Source organism: Gekko japonicus, unplaced genomic scaffold (genome assembly GCF_001447785.1).
Source record: "Gekko japonicus isolate JY-2015 unplaced genomic scaffold, Gekko_japonicus_V1.1 scaffold5103, whole genome shotgun sequence".
Taxonomy (NCBI): Eukaryota; Metazoa; Chordata; class Lepidosauria; order Squamata; family Gekkonidae; genus Gekko; species Gekko japonicus.
Window position 1 is genome coordinate 24,184 of NW_015168818.1, and position 21,232 is coordinate 45,415.

The 21,232-nt window shown below is 45.4% G+C and overlaps 1 protein-coding gene across 1 annotated transcript in view; it reads left to right on the plus strand.

The window, feature by feature from the left end:
• KIAA1644 (KIAA1644 ortholog) overlaps positions 1-20,093 on the plus strand; it is a gene marked incomplete at its 3' end in the record, with an annotated part of 34,187 nt that extends 14,094 nt beyond the window's left edge. Inside the window, exons 3-4 of the mRNA XM_015415733.1 lie at positions 8,280-8,493; positions 19,794-20,093. Of these exons, the coding sequence (XP_015271219.1) occupies positions 8,280-8,493; positions 19,794-20,093 (514 nt within the window). The remainder of the gene's footprint in view (positions 1-8,279; positions 8,494-19,793) is intronic.
• Between the last annotated feature and the right edge of the window lie 1,139 nt (positions 20,094-21,232).

Here is a 21,232-nt window from a genome sequence, read left to right on the forward strand (position 1 = left end):
AGCAACAGAGAGGCACAGTCCTTGTTTACATTCGAATGGGGTTGGTATTGTGGTAAAACGACCCCCACCGACCCTTTTTTTGCTACAGGGAATGATGAGTGTACCCAGCTGGCCCATGGCTCAAACCTTAGTGAGATATTCACTTAACAGGTTTATCCCACTCATTCACTTTTACAAATAGAATTTACTCTCTGCTGCCACCAGCAGGCCACTTAGAAGCACTGTTAAAACGTTGACTCCCCTTTCATTTCAGTTGCCGGAGGTAAGGGAGGAAATTGGAAATCTCAGTTAAGAGATATTCCCAGATAGGCAGACTCTCCCTGCTTCTTTCTTGTACTTTGATAAGCATGAGTCTTTGCCCATTGTTGCTGAGATCAAATAACTTCCGTTTCAGAAAAAGAGAATCATGGAATGACAGAGTTGGAAGGGGCAACGCAGGCCATCTAGTCCAACCCCCTGCTTAGTGCAGGATCAGCCTAGAGCATCCCTGACCAGTGTCTGTCCAGCCGCTGCTTAAAGACTGCCAGTGAGGAGGAGCTCACCACCTCCCTAGGCAGCTGCTTCTACTGTTGCACAACTCTGACTGTAAAATGTTATGTTTAAGTGTGTAAGTAACCTTTGGTTACAACAAGTAAAAGCATACAGCGAAAGACCACAAGCATGTGAACACAGGGGGGGAAATGAATAAATGTAAAGGCATTTCTTTTTCCCTACATCTAAAACTTATCTCTATGATACTGAAGAGAGAGACAGAAATAATCCTAATGGTCCCAGGTTTGTAGTTTGGTTTCTGTTCATCTCAGTTTTACATTTTTTATCCGTCTGGCTGGGCACCTCTCTTCACACTGTGTGCCTGTGGGTGTCTCCTTTGGAGTTCCAGTGTTTCAAGTGAGTCTGCCCCCTTCTTATGTCTGGCTGGGCACCTCTCTTCACACCGTGTGCCTGTGGGTGTCTCCTTTGGAGTGTTTCAAGTGAGTCTGCCCCCTTCTTAATGGAAGAGCTACTTCGTCCTCAAAGCCAGTGAAAAAACCCCTCCCACTGGAGTATTCCTTGGTAGGGAAGGGAAAAGGCTAGAAGTTACTTGTGATTTTGAAGACACTGTTTATAGTCTTTGATTATGACTTTTTGTCATGAAGACAGTAATTAAGAAGAAGACCACGCTGCCTATATGCTCTCAGGCTGTTCCTGGGCTGCGTTTGTTACCATAAGAATAGGTACATGGCCAACTTTCACATCTTGGCATTTAGAAGCAGTGGGGAATGACAGACAACTGGCTCCTTGATCAGACTACCTGTGAGGTCAGTTTCAGCCTAATCCCTGATCATTCATGGGACTGTAAACTTAATATTCACAAAGCAAAGCAGAAAATTCTTAAAGAGATACTTGGGGTGGATGTCATATCACCATAAGTATATATAGTACCTGCAACCTGGCCGTACATCTGCCAGCATTGCTGAGATGCGTCAGAGTTGCCACAGGGCTTCCCGACAAGGTAGAAAGTCAGCAAGGGCCTCAGGTGGGGATATGATAGCATTGCTGATGCCTGGGCAGTACCATGGTCTGGCCCTCTCCCTTCCCGGATCGGCCAGGCCGTGAGCACAGCATCTCACAAGGCTACATGGTGGAACAGATAGTGGGTAGGGGCTGAGCCTCATATCCCGGAAATCTTAACCTGTCAAATCCCAGTACTAGACAACATATTTTCTCTTGATTGGCACAGAGATTAAAAACAGCATCTTCTTAAAAAGGTAGCTCTTTTGAGAGAATGCACTTCCAAAGTAATGTGGCTTGGCTAAGGGGAAAAAATGTTACTGGGTTTTTTATGTTAGAAGGGTTTTTTATTATGTTTAGAAGTCTTACATAAACTGCTAGGAATAGCAGTCCTTCCAACTTGTGCTATTTTAATTTTTTTTGGAAACTGCTTTACAGCAAACTGATTCACCGTATTATTTATGAACACAGCCCCTGTACATTTATCTTCTAAACTTCTGCTTAGCAAAATCTTTTCTTGCCGTTCCTTTGTATTAGTGCAGACTAATTTATCCTTCCTCTGACAGACGGTGATTTGAAAAAAAACTGTTCACATAGCCCGTCCATATTTTTTATATTTTTCTCTTTTTGTGTTTGATAGTCACTAATGTTATTTTTTATTATGAAAAGGCAACAAGCTTATTTATTCCCTTTCCAGTTATCTCACCTTTTTGTGTGCATGCAGTGCCACCCGCAATGGTGCCCACATAAGAGGGTATGCAAATCTTAAAGTGATCACTCAGGTGATGAGGCTGCATAAACATTTTGCTGGTTAGACTTTGGTATTTTTGTTCTCGGAGCGCCTCAGGGCTCTGTCTTAGACCCTGTACTGTTCAACATTTTTAATGAGTTTAATAAATGTCTTGGTTGAGGATATTGGGGCAGTGCATATCACATCTGCAAGTGACACAAAGATGGAAGGGGTAACTAACAGTGGAAGAGAGTCAGGATTCAAAATGATCTTGATAAACTGGAACACAAAACCAACAAAATATATTTTGAACACTGGAGCAGATGATTAAGTAGCTGATCTGTGAACCTCTAGATAAAAAAAATGTGATGCTCACCAGGAGCCAGGATGAGTTTAGCAAGAAGAAGAAGAAGAAGAGATTGGATGTATACCCTGCCCTTCACTACCCAAAGGGAGTCTCAGAGTGGCTTACAAACTCCGGGGCTCTTTCTTAGACCCTGTACTGTTCAACATTTTTTATGAGTTTAACAAATGTCTTGGATGAGGATGTTGGGGCAGTGCACATCACATCTGCAAATGACACAAAGATGGAACGGGTAACTAACAGTGGAAGAGAGTCAGGATTCAAAATGATCTTGATAAACTGGAACACAAAACCAACAAAATATATTTTGAACACTGGAGCAGATGATTAAGTAGCTGATCTGTGAACCTCTAGATAAAAAAAATGTGATGCTCACCAGGAGCCAGGATGAGTTTAGCAAGAAGAAGAAGAAGAAGAGATTGGATGTATACCCTGCCCTTCACTACCCAAAGGGAGTCTCAGAGTGGCTTACAAACTCCTCTCCCTTCCCCTCCCCACAACAGACACCCTGTGAGGTGGGTGGGGCTGAGAGAGCTCTTGACAGAAACTGCTCTTTTTCAAGAACAGCTCTTATCAGAACTACGGCTTGCTCAAGGTCATCCAGCCAGGTGCAAGTGGAGGAGTGGGGAATCAAACCCGGTTCTCCCAAATTAGAGTCCGTGCACTTAACCACTATACCAAACTGGCTCCCACACCAAACTGGCTCATCAGAATACATCATGCCAGAACAACTCAGTCTCCTTTTTCACTGAAGTAACTAGTTTGGTGGTCTCTCAGATGAGGATGAGGAGGAGATTGGATTTATACCCCGCCCTTCACTACCCGAAGGAGTCTCTGAGCGGATTACTTTCCCTTCCCCTCCCCACAGCAGACATCTTGTGAGGTAGGCAGGGCTGAGAGAGCTCTCTCGAGAACTGCCCTTGAGAGAATAGCTCTGAAAGAACTTATGACTGACCCAAGGTCACACCAGCAGCTGCATGTGGAGGAGTGGGGAATCAAACCCAGTTCTCCCATATTAGAGTCCACACTTTTAACAACTACACCAAACTGGCTCTCACTGCAGGCTGTCCGAATCTCATCAGATCTCAGAAGCTAAGCATGGTCAGCCCTGAAGCTAAGACCATGAAGGAAGTCCAGGGGGCTTTGCAGAGGCAGACAGTGGTGGCAAACCACCTCTGATTGTCTCTTGTCTTGAAAACCCTACGGGGTTGATGGCACTTCCCACCACCACCACCAATTAGTTTGGTAGGCCATAGGTATCTCAATTTCAGCAAAGCATTTCACAATGATATCCTTGGGGACAAGTTGGTTAAATGTGGGGTGGATGGTATTACTAGTAGGTGGACTCACAGTTAGTTGAACAGCCGTACCCAACTAGTTCTCATTAATGCCTTCATATCATCTGGGAGGGAGCTCTTCCCCAGAGCGCCGCTGGATTCTGCTGGAGGCCCTGTGCTGTTCAACATTTTTATAAATGACTTGGATGAGTGCTTGGGGAGATGCCTATCAACTTTGCTGATGATTCGAAGCTGGGAAGGAGAGCTGACATAGTAAAGAAGCAAAGTCACAATTTAAAATAACATTGACAGGCTGGAAGACTTGGTCAAGTCGAGACCACGAAGCGAATTCAGCAGGTCTGAATGTAAAATGTTACATTTAGGCACAACAGAAGCACAGGTTTTAGATGGCAAAGACCTGGGCTTAGTTGATCACAAGTTAAAGACGAGCCGGCAGTGTGATGTGGCTGCTAAAATAAGTCAGTGTGCCTAGAGAGAACCCTGCAGCTTTTGAGGCCCGAAGCCATAATAAAAGTTGAAAGTTGCATATGGAAACGAGTTGTGAAAGCTTATCAAATACCAGACAGTTGTCTAGCCCGAGTAGGCTTGCCAAGCCCCCGCTGGGGGAGGGTAAATTCCTGCCCGGGAGGCCCGTTACCTGCCGCCGCCGGATCGGGCCCCGGGGGGAACTCCACCCCCTGCCGGAGGGCGTCCCCAGCGTAATGCTGTCACACGGAGGTGACATCATCACACTGGCCACATTGTGGGGGGGACACACTCTGTGAATCACGGTGCCCCGCCCCGGTGACGTCATCGTGGCGCTTGCGCGAGGAGACTCCCGACGGAGCCAGAAATCCCCCCACTTTGAAGGTAAGTCGACTTGGCAACCGTGATGATTCGAAGCTGGGAAGGAGAGCTGACATAGTAAAGAAACAAAGTCACAATTTAAAATAACATTGACAGGCTGGAAGACTTGGTCAAGTCGAGACCACGAAACGAATTCAGCAGGTCTGAATGTAAAATGTTACATTTAGGCACAACAGAAGCACAGGTTTTAGATGGCAAAGACCTGGGCTTAGTTGATCACAAGTTAAAGACGAGCCGGCAGTGTGATGTGGCTGCTAAAATAAGTCAGTGTGCCTAGAGAGAACCCTGCAGCTTTTGAGGCCCGAAGCCATAATAAAAGTTGAAAGTTGCATATGGAAACGAGTTGTGAAAGCTTATCAAATACCAGACAGTTGTCTAGCCCGAGTAGGCTTACCAAGCCCCCGCTGGGGGAGGGTAAATTCCTGCCCGGGAGGCCCGTTACCTGCCGCCGCCGGATCGGGCCCCGGGGGGAACTCCACCCCCTGCCGGAGGGCGTCCCCAGCGTAATGCTGTCACACGGAGGTGACATCATCACACTGGCCACATTGTGGGGGGGGGACACTCTGTGAATCACGGTGCCCCGCCCCCAACGTGGGCGATGCGATGACATCACTTCCGGTGACGTCATCGTGGCGCTTGCGCGAGGAGACTCCCGACGGAGCCAGAAATCCCCTCGCTTTGAAGGTAAGTCGACTTGGCAACCGTAAGCCCGAGCGCCCCCCTTTGAGCTTGAGGTGCGGGCCAAACAGCCCTTCTGGATCTCCTTCTGATTGGCCCAGAGTCTGGTATGGTAGTAAAGAGTGCTGGACTAAGATCTGGAGACCCGTGTTCGAATCCTTGCCGTGCCATAGGAGCTCGCTGGCCTTTGGACCCTTCTCAGCCTAGCCTACTTTACAGGGTGGTTGTTGTGAAGATTAAAAAATGGAGTAGGGGAATATGTCGTCGGCTGCTTTGAGTCAGCCACCAGTCATCACAACCTTTATTGGCATATATCGGAGTACATGTAGAAGCAATAAACAGGGAGGTAACAAGGAAAAAATAATCATATACATCTAGACATTACACAATTGATACTTGATTTGGGAATAGGGCTACCTTTTCGGTTATTTGGGGTGACTAATCATTCAGAAGATGGCGCACCTTTAAAGTAGAACGTATATCATCATATTAGGAACAAGCTTTGAGTCCCCATTGGGGAGAAAAGTAGAGTATACATGTCTAAAGTAAAAGCTAGGACGGTTTTGGGTTGCATGTTCATTTACTTTACTTAAATATTTATCCACCCTGAAGGGATCCAAAGTAGTTGAAAACAATAAGAAAAATTAAACAATTTAAATTTAATACAATTCAGTACAATCAAACAAAACACAGTAACCACTATATGTTGGACTATGTTTTGAACCAGTCCTGTATTCAGTGGGCCAGCTTTTACTAGGCCCCAGGGCATGAGTGTAGTGGTTAGGAGCACAGACTCTAACCTGGAAGAACCGGGTTTGATTCCCCACTGCTACACATGCAGCTGCTGGTGTTACCTTGGGTCAGTTACAAGTTCTTTCAGAGCTGTTCTCTCACAATCAGTTCTCGAAAGAGCTCTCTCAGACCCCCCCCCCATCTCACAGGGTGTCCGTTGTGGGATGGGGAAGGAGATTGTAAGCCTCTCTGAGACCCTTCGGGTAGTGAAGGGTGGGGTATATATCCAAATTCCCCCCATCCTCCTCCTCCTCCTCCTCCTTCCTCTCCTCTGTCTCCCGTCCAAGGGCCAAGAGCTTCTTGGCCTTTGGCTCATGCCCAGCTGAGATGGTACAGCTATCACTAACGTTCTTCCCAAACGTCTCCTCCTGCTCCCTTAACAAAAGCATCCAGGTTATAGAATGTAATAGTTTCACTCTGTTCTGCACTGCTCAGGCCTAACCTGGAGTCCTGTGTCCAGTTCTGAGCACCATGTTGTAAGAAGGACGACAGCTAGCTATAATGCAGCCAGAGGGGGCGGCTAGGATGGTGTGGAGCCGGGAAGCCAAGTTCTGTGAGGGATTGTTGAGAGAGCTGGAGAAGTAAGGATAGAGATGACCACTGTCTTCAAACATCTGGAAGCTGTCACAGACAAGACGGAACAAAGTCTGAGTCCAGTGGCACCTTTAAGACTAACAAAGTTTAATTTTGGGTATAAGCTTTGTTGGTCTTAAAGGTGCCACTGGACTCAAACTTTGCTCCGTTGCTTCAGGCCACCATGGCTGCCCAAGCTGAACCTACAGACAAGGTGAAGCAGACTTATTCTCTCTTGATCCAAAGGGCAGGACGACACGGAAATCAGAAGGAAGTAGATTTTGCACAAATGTTAGGAGAAACTTGACAATGGTAAGAGTGGTTTGATGGTGGAACTGTGACTGCCTTTTGGGGTGGTGGACTCTTCTTCACCGAAGCTCTTTAAGCAGAGGCTGGGTGGTCACCCGTTGGGGATCTATAGATGCATATTCCTGCATTGAGCAGGGATTAGAATAGATGGCTTCCAAGATCCCGTTCAGCTCTAATATTCCATGATTTACTTGAGAACCAGGATAGAGTTGGGCTGCTGGTCTGTTGTCCAGTCAAATCTTGTCAGTAAACAATAAAATATTCAGTGAAGTCAAGAGTGCCTTGGAGTAGCTATGGCTTATCCTTTTACACTGAATCTTTGCTTATGCCTTGTAGAAGTCTGTATATTGTATTATAATTTATATGGTTTTGTTTTATTACCATTACCCAGTATGGGAACTGGAAAAGAAATGAGCAGTATGATTTCTTGAATAATCGGGCCCGTGTTTTAAATGTGTTTATAATCATTAGCTATAAACAATATGGGCACGATCCAGCCAAAGTTCAGCATTTTGAAATCTCCAAGGTTCCAACGGAGAATGTAAGTGCATGCTTCAATAGCTCCCATTAAAATCGATTCGAAATCAAAATGCTTAATTTTGACTGGACCATGGCCTAATTCAAACACAGTGGTTTAGATTTAATCTAATTGTTGTATGACCTTTCACTAACTTGTAATTTTGTGATGACTTCCACTACATGAATGGTTTATTTAAACCAAATAGGTTTTGACCAGTCAGGTGGCCAGTGCTATAGCACAGAGGCAAAGAAGTGCAAAGCTCCCATTCTAAATATCTGCCAACGCCCGCCCCCCCATTCCATGAAACCACTGTTAGCTTTGCTGGAAGGGAAAGACAGCTGAATCTTGCCGCTAATAGCAGCTCCAGGGAAAGGGGTGCAGTCTAGGCGGGGAAATGCATCCTTTCCAGAGCAGCAGTCTGATTTGCAGTTGCTTTTAATTGAAATGCAAACTGTTTTGTTTTTAAATTACACTTCAGCCACGGCTTTCGCTGCGAGGCTTTAGGCAAGAGAGCCTCCCTGTCTCTTAGTGTGCTGTCTTGTGCAGTATGGGGACGATGAATCTGGTCTTCCTTGCAGGGCTGATGAGGAAGAGTCTGTGTGTGTTTGGGCTATATAAATGCTAAGTTAGCCAGCCATTGCAAATGAGTTACAGAGAGAATTGCTCTTTGCCTTACAGCACTGTCTGCGCATTTTCGAGTCTGTGAGCCATATACAGACTACAAGGGCCGTGAGCATTTCGGATTCCACTGCCCACGCCTTTCTGACAATAAATCGTACACCTTTTGCTGTCACCATAACAACACCGTGTTTAAATACTGCTGTAATGAGACGGAGTTTCAGACTGTTATGCAGATGAACTTAACGGGGAATGCAGATGGATATATGCATAAGTAAGTAAATTGGCTGGAATACTTTCTTTTCAGAGTTTGTTCTGGGCATTATCAGAACTGTATTGGAAGCAGTGCCGAAACCATGTTTAAATTGTGTGTCAATATTTGTAGATAAATAAGGGGAGATGCCAATCCCTTCTCCTCCTTTCTTGACGTTTTCTAAGCAGTACAGATGTTGTGTGGCTGATTGTTCGTGCTGTGTATATTAATGACTTGAAATCACTCGAGTGAGGTACATTTGATTATATATGTGCCATTTGATTATGTGCCCTGGAGTTCAGTAGTGAGATGCATGTGATTATACTTGATTTATATATATGCACACACACACACACACACACACACACACACACACCATTTGATTATATGCTCTGCAATATCCTTAAATTCCTCTTTATATTTTAAACTCTGTGTCCTTATTTATTACTACCTCTCCACCTTTGGATCTTGGAAGATACCGTTCAAGAGCATTTTTGAAGAGTTATCAAGGTGTACATTTTACATTTTTAAAGCAGGCATTTTTAGGGTTGGCTCTCACTAGGGCTTAGCCCCAAAATTTATTTTTAGTGTTAGGACTCAACTCCAGAAAGAGGATGTCTGTCCCTTACTACCAGGGGTCATTTCGTAGAAAAAGAGGTGCAGGAGCTCATTAGCATAGCTCATTAGCATAACTTATTTGCATGTGCCACGCACCCTGACATCACCGGAAGTGTGTCAGAAGGCAACACCGATCGCTCAGGCTCCACTGGACTGTTTTGGATTGCTAGCTATTGGAGGGGGGGGGAATGTGCAGAGGAGGGAGAGCTTGTACCTGAATAAAACTTGGTCTTAAAGGTGCCACTGGACTGTTGTGGATTGCTAGCTCACAGAGGAGGGAGAGCTTGTACCTGAAGGTGGGCCGGGGGGGGGGCTCTGCAACTTACCTGGCTGCTTCTTGCTCCTTGTGGCCCGTTTGAGGGCTGCTGGGAGCAGGGGGTGGGGCTTGTTGCATGTGCCCGCCCCCTGGGCTCCTTACTGCCGGAGCTCCGCTCCTGTGCGCTCCCGCAGGGAATGACCCCTGTTTACTACTAAATTAACCAGAAATGGCATAGTCTCACATTTGGGATTAGGTGTAAGTAGAGTTAACACTGGGGGTGGGGGCAGTACGCAGGGCCTATCAGTTGGTGCTCTTGAAAGAATAGGTTTATCATGTTACATCTCACTCAGCCCTGTCCCCTCCTATCCTGTGTTTATGTGATATGATTCCGGAAGTGAGGTGAGGCAGGAGACAGAGGGAGCCCCTCATAATGAGGGGTTTGTTTTCGCAATATGATTTTGTTTTATGATGAGAAGTTCCAAGTTGAAATTACAGGCCAGCCCTTGCAATTGGGGAAAAGGGATAAGGGATAGACTTCCTTTTAAAAATGGACATCTTCTGTTTAAAGGGATCCCTGGTAGCAAGGCTAGGAAAGACCATTCCCGGAAATCCTGGACAACCTTTGCCATACTGCCACTTGTAGGGTGCGATCTCACGCACAATCAGCCGCGCCGTAGGCAGGAAAGCCGGGTGGATTTAAAGGGCACAATCAGACACGGACATCTGGGAAGCGCCCCGCACCCGTCGGCAACCAGTTTTGCTCTGCCATAGAAGCAGAGTAAAAAGAAAAGGAAAGTCTGGTAGCAAACATGTTGCTACAGGCCACGGACGGACATCCCCCTGTATGATCGCTCCAGGGCGCTCTCATGTCATCGGGATGGTCCGATCGGGCTATTCCAACTCCGTGCCATTGTTTCTCCCCCCCCCCTTCTCAGTATGCACATCATCGCACACTCCATAGGGAGCCCTCAGTGTTGAGATGTGATTCATTGATTCCCCATTTAAGCAAATTGGAAACAAATGGCAAAAAACCCAACCCCCCCGACTCATGGTTGTGTCTGATCACGCAATGGCGGGTTGCCCCTGCAGCTTCAAAGGACTGTGTGATCGCGCAGCTGCGGGTCAAATTCCTCCAGAGGGAATAGCCTCGCTCTCCCCCCCCCCCCCCCCGCTCTCGCATGTGTGACCGCACCGTAGGTTAGAAGGACCAGTGATCGGAGTTGGCATGTCTCAGCGTATGGTTTTCTACCCTTTGGTGGATCTCTACGGAGTGGAGTGTTATGGTGCCAGGCCTCTTCGTAATGCTGCCAGAGATGCTGCCTCTGACTTTCATAGGTGACCACTGACCAGTGCAAACTGAAAGTGGTATAGTTAGCTAGAAGCCTGTGAGCCAAGATGGGTGTGTTTGTGGGGGGTGCTTGATGCTAAACGACAATGTAGATATAAGTGGCATTTTGAAAATCTGGGGAAATGGGGAAAATCAGTGGGATATAAACTCTATGGACCAGACAGGGAAGGACGTGGGAGGGATGGTGTTGCTCTGTATGCCAAAGAGAGCATAGAGTCAAATAAGCTAGAAAGCATTAGTGGAATAAATTCCCACACAGAATCGCTATGGGTGGAGATACTGGCCCATAGGGGTCACTTAAAAGTGGTGGTGTAACTGTTTCACCCCTGATCAGAACCAGGAGGCTGACCTCAAGATGGAGAGGGAAATGAGGTGACCAAGAGGGAGAATGTGGTAATTCTTGGTGACTTTAACTGCTCTCACAATGATTTGGGCAAACATGTTGTCCGAATCCACAGCTGTCAATCAAATACACATTTGTAGCAAAGTAATATTTATTGAAGCCATGAGGAAACTGGAGCAAGTTCACTGTTTGGAATAACCAGAATGTCTGGGCACAGAATAATAAAGCAGGCGGTAGAACGCCTGACTTTAACAACACTCGAGCAGCCACTATGGCTGTTAGAGAATCACCGCGGTCGGGGTGAGCTCCCGACCCTAGTCCCAGCTCCCGCCCACCCAGCGGCTCGAAAGCAAGTAATTAAATGCGAGTAGAGAAATGGGTGCCGACTTTCCCCACCTGTGACCTTGCTGATTACGATAGTACAAAGCAACACTAGCGTATATCGAAAGGAATGCATGAGACATAGAAATGAGTGCTTCATATGACATACAGACATGCGCATGAGGATCTGACCATAACTTGCATATGGTGGGGGAAAGGGAAAGACATACAGAACACATTGGCAGCTTGCTGACACATGTGCCCAAGTCATGCCACAGAAAGAGGCTTTCTAGACACCATGCATTGAAAGTCCGTCACAGCGCCACCTAGAGGTGTAGCAACTCTGGACTTGGTTCCGGGCCGGGCTGGAGACCCGGTTCAAGATGTAAATATTGTTGCACTAACTGAGAACAGTGACCATCATGATATCAAGTTCAGCATTCACGTCAAGAGAAAGAACAAAACAATCACTTCAGATTTCATTCCTGCTTGTATCTGACAAGGAGAGCTTTGATTGTTGAAAGCTTATACCCCCCCCAAAATCGTGTTGATCTCAAAGGTGCTTCTGGACTTGAATTTAGCTCATCTACTGCAGACCACCACGGCTACTCTTTGAAACTACCCCTAATCAGGAAGGGTACCACCAAGTCTAAAAAGATGTTGGCATGGCTAATGACTCAAGTCAAGGAAGTTATAAAAGGCACAAAAGCATCCTTTAAAAAGTGGAAGGCTTCCTTGAATGAGCTGGAACAGGATTGAGCACCGTTTCTGGCAAAATAAATGTAAGATGAGGAAAAAGAGAATATGAGGAGTGAATATCAAAAACTGTTAAAACAATAAATGTCTCTTCAAATATATCAAGAGCCAGAAATGGGCCAGGGAGATAGCTGGAACTTTGGATGGCAAACAAAAAAACAGGATTGCTTAAGGAAGATTGGGGGAGATGGCAGAGAAACTGAAATAATTCTTTGCATCTGTTTATACTGCGGAAAATGTCCACGCCGGAGGTGCTGTTTTTAGGAAGGGTATCTGAACAACCAAGTCAAATTGTTGAGAGATGAAGCTCTTAGGACTACTAGGCAAACTGAACACTAATAATTCTGCAGGTGCAGCTGGCATATGCCCAAGGGTTCTGAAAGACCTCAAATGTGAAATTGATCTATTAAGTATATGTAACTTCATTAAACTTGGCCTCTGTGACAAGAAAATGGCATATGTCACCCCAGTTTTTAAAAGGGGGTCCAGAGGGGATCCAAGAAATTACAGGCCTGTTAGCTGAACATCTGTTCCAGGTAAATTGGTAGAAACTGTTATCAAAGAGAGAGTTATTAAGCCCATCAAGGAACAAAGTCTGCTGAGGGAAAATGAGGGCCCCTCATCAACCTCTTGGAGTTCTCTGAGCAGGGTAACAAGCATGTGGGCAAGAGTGAACTGGTGGACATCATATACCTACTTTGACAAAGTACCACACAAAAAACTTCCGGGTAAGTTTAGCAGTCCTCTCTTGGATTAAAAGTTGGTTAAATGGCAGGTCCTTAAAGAGATGGGAGTACCAGACCACCTCACATGTCTCTTGAGAAACCTGTATAAGGGTCAAGAAGCAACAGTTAGAACCGGATATGGAACAACTGATTGGTTTCCCATAGGAAAAGGAGTACGACAAGGAGCCATACGTGACTACTGGGAAAACCATTGCTTTGACCATGCGGACTTTTGTTGGCAGGGTGATGTCTCTACTTTTTATCATGCTGTTTAGGTTCGCCATCACTTTCCTCCCAAGGAGCAGGCGTCTTTTAATTTCATGGCTGCAGTCACAGTCTGCGGTGATCTGGGATCCCAGGAACGTGAAGTCTGTCACTACTTCCACGACTTCCCCTTCTATTTGCCAAGGAGTGATGGGGCCGGATGCCATGATCTTAGTTTTTTTGATGTTGAGCTTCAAGCCCACTTTTGCGCTCTCCTCTTTTACCCTGAGCAAGAGGCTCTTGAGGTCCTCTTCACTTTCTGCCATCAGAGTGGTATCGTCTGCATATCTGAGGTTGTTGATCTTTTCCCCAGCAATCTTAATTCCCACTTGTGATTCATCCAGGCCAGCATTTCGCATGATGTACTCTGCATATATATTCAATAAGCAAGGTGTCAATATACAGCCTTGTCGTACTCCTTTTCCTATGCTAAACTAATTATGGAATAATAAAACAGTATTTGGCAGCTTGAGATGATGGTTGCCAGACAGTTCTATGGCTAGAAGCAGTCAATAAAAACAGACCCCTTAATTAAAAGTCTGGATTAAAAAAAAAAAAGAACTGTTTTGGTCTGAAGCCTAAAGAAAAGTAAGATGGGCATCCCAAGGGGTAGGCCATTCCACAGGTGAGGTGCCACCTCTGAAAGAGGCCTGGTTGCCACCAGTGTTCCCTCTAAGCTGAGTTAGTGTGAACTAGCTCACATTTTTTTGGCCTCCAGCTCACACATTTTTGTCTTAGCTAACGAAGGATGGCTCCAGAGCAAAGTAGTTTATTCAGTAACCAAATGGCTCGCTCACGACTTCAATGCCAGTAGCTCAAAAAGTAGAATTTTTGCTCACAAGACTCCACAGCTTAGAGGGAGCATTGGTGGCCACCTACCTCAGTTGTACAGGTGAGGCATAGAGAGCAAGACTTGAGGGCTATTGGTTTAGGGCAATAAAATGGTGCTTGTTCTTTTTATGTAATACAGTATCCCACAGTAACATGCAGAACGTGATGGCATGAACAAGATACACAAATATATCCATTTTGTTTTATTATTTGAACTGAACATTTAAAATAGCCCCAAAATAGCTGGCTATATTTGCACGAAAGCTTTTATTTCTGAACTTGTCAGAAGCTGCAGCAGCTGTTCCGAGGGACAGGTGGCAATTCCACATATGGCCCGGTTAATAAATAGTTGCCTTGAATTGCAACTCTCAAAATAGCATTTGTTTTTCACCGAATTGAAGTTAATTACCTTTAAAAGAAGATATACTGCTCCTGACACCTGATGCCACCTAAGAATTACTTGTGTTTATCAGGGCTCTTTTTGTAGAAAAAGCCCAGCAGGAACTCATTAGCATAAGAGGCCACACCCAACAGCAGAAACTCATTAGCATATTAGGCCACACCCTGACAGCACAGCTCATTAGCACATTAGGCTGCACCCCCATGTTACCAGAAGTGTGGTTATCCAGCCACACCTACCTTTTGCTTGTTTTTCTGTTTACCTTGTTTGTTGACAAAACCCAGGGCCTTTTTTTGTAGCAGGAACTCCTTTGCATGTTAGGCCACACACCCTTAATGTAGCCAATCCTAATAAGTTTCTGCTGTTGGGTGTGGCCTGTTATGCTAATGAGTTCCTGCTGGGCGTGGCCAACTGGGGAGCCAGCCAGAACTCCGTTCCTGTACGTTCCTGTCCAAAAATAGCCCTGGTGTTTATGCTTCTGAGTCCTTGCTTGGCTTCTGTTACCACAAAGAACCAGTGAAGACTGATTTCACTCAAATGGGAATCTGTCCCTTCTCCCTTCTAAGCACTGGGGACCTGATCGGGAAGGTATTTATGTGCAACTCTCTCCACTTGAGCTGCGGTGGCTCAAGTGGTTAAGACGCTGAACTGCAGGCTGTGGAAGGGCAGTAGTTCAGCAGTTCGAGACCCGGGTGCCGCATGACGAAGTGAGCTCCCATCTCTAGTTCCAGCTCCTGCCAACCTAGCAGTTCGAAAGCAAGAAATTGCAAGTAGATAAATAGGGACCACTTTGATGGGAAGGTAACAGCGTTCCGTGCACCTTGGTGTTTAGTCATGCCGGCCACATGACCACAGAAACGTCTTCGGACAGCGCTGGCTCTTCGACTTTGAAACGGAGATGAGCACCGCAACCCTAGAGTCGGACTCGACTGGCTTTCGAGCAAGGGAGACCTTTACCTTTACTCTCCACTTCATGGTGTATAAATCAGAAAAGAGCAACTTCAGAAGAGTATCAGTTCATCTGTCCTTCTCCCCTTGCAGTGTCAGTTTCATTCAGTTCCTCTCAACATGAGCAGTTAAAGACGAAGAGCAGAAACAATACGGTCTTCCTTCCAAAATGTTTTAAAAAATCAGAAGCAATCTGTCTGGTTAATGTGCCTTGCTGCCGTTTTAGATGCTGCCATTCACATGAATTTTGAAGTGTCGTCAACTCCCGACAGCTCTTTCCTCCATCAGGCAAGGGGAACGTGACCCTGCCCCTCTTAATTGGATTTGCACTCTTAATTGGATTTGCATAAACTGAAGCAAAGAAATCAGCTGAGCAGCCGTCGCAGCCGGTCTCACTTTACATAAGGAAAATGGGTCCAAAAAGGTCAATCAAGTGTACCAGGCAGCTCTTCGAATGCAAGGCTACAATGAGAATGGGGATGGGGGCCAGAAACCTATCATAGAATCCTAGAATACTAGAGTTGGAAGAGACCTCGCATGTCATCTAGTCCAACCCCCTGCACGCTGCAGGAGCACAGCCAAAAGATAGCCCTGCAACATACCCGAAAGATGGTCGTCCAGCCTCCGCTTGAAAACGTCCAGCGAAGGAGCACCCACCACCTCCCAAGGCAGTCTGTTCCACTGCTCAACCACTCTTACAGTTAGGAAGGTTCTCCTGATATTTAGCTGGTATCGACTCCCTTGTCATTTCCACCCATTCGATCTAGTCTTGCAATCTGGAGCAAGAGAGGATAGATCTGCTCCATCTTCTACATGACAGCCCTTCCGTTATTTGTAGACTGCAATCATGTCCCCTCTAAGCCTTCTCTTTCCCAGGCTAAACATACCCAACTCTTTCAGCCTTTCCTCATAAGACTTGGATTCCAGCCCTCTCACCATCCTGGTTGCCCTCTTCTGGACATGCTCAACTGTGGTAGGGAATATTCTAGGTGAACCTTCACTCAACATTAAAGAGAGAGCATTCTCTGTCTCCCTCCTCCTTCCTCCTTCCCTGTAATGGTTATTTCTGCACTTTGTAGTTTATCAAAACCTCAGTTGTGAGCTAAAGAAGTGGGGTTATTTACTGATATAGTTATCAGGTTTGTCATAATAGACAGCGTGGATCACTGTACGACATGGAAGCAGCTTCATTCTGTGGCGTGGAAAAACCAGCCCTAGGTTGACGATAATATTTTCAGTTTTCCTTGCACAGTAAAGTAGTTTAATGAATTTTCGTTAGGTGATAAATTAGGCACCTTAAACTCAAGAGGTTTAATTGTAACCTTTCAGGAAAAAAATGTAACACAATTTAGTTTTACAGTCATCAAATTATTCCTTACTCTCTGACACAGTGTGAGAAAGGTGTGTGCGCGCGCACTGTTAACCAACCACTGTAGAAGGTTCCTCATATCCTCTGGTGCCTTTTTCCTTGTCCCTCTGAAATTCTGTTTCGTCATCCTTCCACAAGATTGGAAGAACGATGGCTCTGATCCTTTGTAGTCTGTTTTGTTTTATTTGGATGAAATTCTCTTATGTTCTTTTTTCCCTTTGAGTCTACAGTCTAGGATAGATTATACCTTTAAGAACTAATGCATCGGAGCAGTGAAATGAATGGCATGTTCTTAACTCAAATCTCACCTCAGTCACATTCTCACCAATAATTTCAAGCAAACTTTTTTTACTCACTGTCATCTCCCCATCTGTATAAGGGCATAATAATGACCTACATTTGCAGAGTCATTGCATGGAATTAGTGGTGTAGGTAAACACCAACGAGAGGCCCCCGGGATTTGATTTGCTACATTAAGTATGGAAGACGGCTAATAAAATATGAACAGGCCTTGGCAGCTGTACAGGACCCGAATGCGACTGTGGTGCAGCCTGCCAAACTATTTTCCATCTGTCACAAGAAGCGTCGTGCTTTCCAGGGTGATGTGACAGAGCTCTTTGAACTCTCTCCAGCTGCGATTGAGTGGATTGAAAATTTCGACAATAGTATTTATGGGGATTGCCCAATCGGTCTGCATACTTGTTGTACCAACTTGGTTACGTATTTTGTATTATTATATGCTGCCTGTGTGTAAACTCTGCCATACGATTAATAATAATAATAGTGATATAGGTGAAACACTTCAGCAGGGGAAAGTGCTATATAAATATAAATATTAAGTAGTGATATGTGTTTTATTTAATGCATAGTAGCATGGCTCTAATGGAGCTTGTGGTAACGCTAGGAATGGTTTGATTCTGTTGGTGATGCCAATTAGTGCAGTGTTTGACCATTATTTGCCTAACTATGCATCCTCCAGTAATGCCGAAGAACTGATTGGTATGGATACTTCCTTTCCCATCTGCTTTGGACATCCATATCTTCTTTAAGCAGCAGGCTTCTCACCCCCTTTAAAAGCAGCTCCGCAAGAGGATGCACCAGCTTCTTCCTACCGTCCTGCAGATTAGAAAAAACCCACTCTACAGCTAAACAAACCTCAGTTGAAATGTATTTTGTACTGTAAAACCCATCTGGCTAAAAATCTATTTCATGTTACTGGAATTTAGTTCTGTTCCAACACTGGACTAGTTAATAGGGGCCATGGGAGGAGAATCAAGCCAACATAGCTGAAAGATGGGAAATCCCTTTGGAGTAAAGTGAACAATCTCCAAATAGATTTTTCCCCCTCTTAATTTCCTTATTTATTGGAGTAACAAAAGTAATGTCTAGGTTTTTCCCCCTTTTCCTCCTTATTTCATTTCAAGCATAATTTTAGCATCCAACTGTAATCTGAGTGGCATTCTGCCTAAGATAATGTAGGAAAGACTCAGGCTGTAACAATTTTTGTGTGTGCTGTAAAGATTGTTTAATGTCGCAGAGCATTCAAAGGTGATCTGAAATTTGAAAGTGTTAATGTCCAGCAACAGCCACACCATGTGTTTCTGCTGATCACATAGCTTGGTTTTTAGAAGCTGATATCTGCACGTCCTTCTCACTTTACGTTTGTAGATATGGGTGGAACCTTCAGCCACCTGTTCTATCTTAAGCTGTGTAGCCTTTTGGAAACATATAGGTAAGACCATGGGTGTCCACGATAGGCATGTTAGTGCCCCCATCCTAATTCTTAGTCACATGTTCCTGTACCTCTTTCTGACTCCACCTTGGAAAAACCAAAACTAGTCCCTAGATGTACAGCCAGTACTGTTGCAACCAATGCTCCCTCTAAGCTGTGGAATCCTGTGAGCAAAAATCCTACTTTGTGAGCTACTGGCATTGAAGTTGTGAGCGAGCGATTTGGCTCCTGCATAGATTAGTTTGCTCTGGAGCCATCCTTCCTGAGCTAAGACAAAAATGTGTGAGACGGAGGCTTAAAAACTGTGAGCTAGCTCACACTAACTCAGCTTAGAGGGAACACTGGTTGCAAAAGCATGCTTTGCTTTTGTCCAGCTCTTCTAGGCATCAAAGCGCCTAGAAGGCAAACTACACAATACATTTCTTCACTTGGTTGCAGTCATTTGCCCAGGTTCCCCACAGTGGATGTGGGTAACTGCTTCTAAAAAAAAAAAGGAGAGCGCTCAAGCAGGTTCAGAATGGCGCCATGGGGGGGGGGGGGGATACCATTTCCCAGGTGGGCGTGGGGGCAAATCTCCCCCACTCCCAATGCCATGCGCAACATGCTGATGATGTCACCCGGAAGTGACATCAGCACATTGGGGGGGTGACACTCTGCTTCTTGGGCAAAGCTCTATGATTTTAGGCTGTTTTTACCATAGAGTTTTGCCCCAAAAGTAGAGCATCACCCCCGACATTGCTGACATGATGACGTCCCCGCCCACCCCAGGAACACCCTCCAAATCCACCTGCCGGTGTGACAAAGGAACCTAACAACCCTAGGGGGAGGAAGGGATCCTGCCTCCCCCACAAGCAGTCTTCTCATACGAAAATGGCATTGGATGGAGCTATTTCACTGATATTGCTGCTCCATGTGAAGTATCTGTTTACACGGAGCAGCAAAATCAGTGACATAACCACCAACCCCCGGCATGGTTTTTGAGCGAGAAAACTGCTGGGGAGAGGCAGGAGTCCTTCCTCTCCCACAGAGCTGTTCTAGGCCCATTTGGGCTGTCCTTTTTTGTTTTGTTTTTTAAGAAGCAGTTCCCCCCTGCTGCTCTGGGTCTGCAGGGAGCGTGGGCAACCAAGCGTAAACAGGTGAAGAAATGTATTGTTTGCCTCTGTGCTGAGCAAGTCTAAATCCTCGTCAACAAAATGAATGGCCCCGGAACACCCAATGGTATAGCACCGTGGAAGCCAAAGTTATCATTTACACCTGCGTAGGAGACCACTGGGAAGAGAGAAAGAGGGACATAAGTAAATAATAAAAGTTCTGAAAGATATATTGCACGTGTATATAAATTGAATGACTAGACTTACAAAAATAATGGACAGTGATTAACATCTGCTTTCTTATTTCTTTTTGCAGTAATTACAGTGCATTGTTAGGAGTGTGGATCTATGGGTTTTTTGTTGTGGTCTTGCTGGTACTAGACCTTTTATATTACTCTTCAATGAACTATGATATTTGCAAACTATACCTAGCAAGATGGGGAATCCAGGGAAAATGGATGAAGCCGGAACCAAGCCGGTGGATTAAACCTTCTCAGGACCCAAGACAAGTACAGACTCAGCCTCCACCTCAGCTTCAGACATCACAGGCTGTGCATCCGTTCAAAGAGGAAGCTTTAAATCCACCACTGATGTCTTTTCCAAGTTCAACAGCCTGGTAAGTGTTAAGGGTACGGTGCCTTTTCCACATCGTGTCCTTCAATTCGGCAATGATCGAAGAAACTGTATTATGTGTAACAATGAGAGAGAAGCGATTTTGTAAACACGTTTTGAAGCAGGTGCCCTTTAAGATTTAGATTTTGGCATTTAGATCTTGCAGTTAGCATTCTGTTTAGATTTGCAGTGCTCATTGTCTTAGTGATGAGTGTGGATTCAGCCGACTGAGGAGATAGAGCATAGATTGAAGTGGTTCAGATGGGGGAAATACTATTTTTGCATCTGTTTTTGCATGCATATCGGCATGTCGAAAATAAGATTATCAGTCCTGCCACTTGTAACCCCAGCCTCTCCAAGAAGAAGATCTTTTGCACCACTTTGTATAACCCAGATGGATGGAGAAATCTTTTGAATTGACCCGAGATTTTCGGAAGACAGCAGAATGCTTCTGACAGATCATATCCATATGACCCCAGACTAGAATTTCATGTAAAGTCTTAAGGATGCTTCCCATTGCATAGTTATTAATTTCATGCTTTTAAATGGTTATCCGGCTAAAGTAATTATTGCAGAGGACAACAAGTTTCCATATATTTCATCTACGAGGGGATGCTATTTGCTCACCTGATTTTCAGTATGCCTATGCAGTGTTTTCTGCAAGTCTTCTCTGTCAAACTGCAACTTGGATTTTCATGCGTTACTGTGCAACTTTGCAGACACAATCCGTGAGGTTGGCTTTAGAAACCGGGTTGTGTGTTCACTGCGTGAGAGCCAGTGTGGTACTCTAATCTGAACGGTGGACTCTAATCTGGAGAACTGGGTTTGATGCCCCACTCCTCCCCCATGAAGCCTGCTGGGTGACCTTGGGCCAGTCACCATCCTCTTAGAACCCTCTCAGCCCTCCACCTCACAAGGTGCCTGTTGTGGGGAGAGGAAGGGAAGGCAATTGCAAGCTACTTTGAGACATCTTAGGGTAGAGGAAAGCGGGTATAAGAACCAACTCTCCTCCTCCACTTCTTCTGCTTCTGCTGCTGCTGCTGCACTAAACATAGCCATCTGTAGCCAAGAGGAAAGCCAGGATAGAGCACTGAGGTCCACCAACCAACATCTTTTGGTGGTCCCCAGTCCCAGGGATGTCTG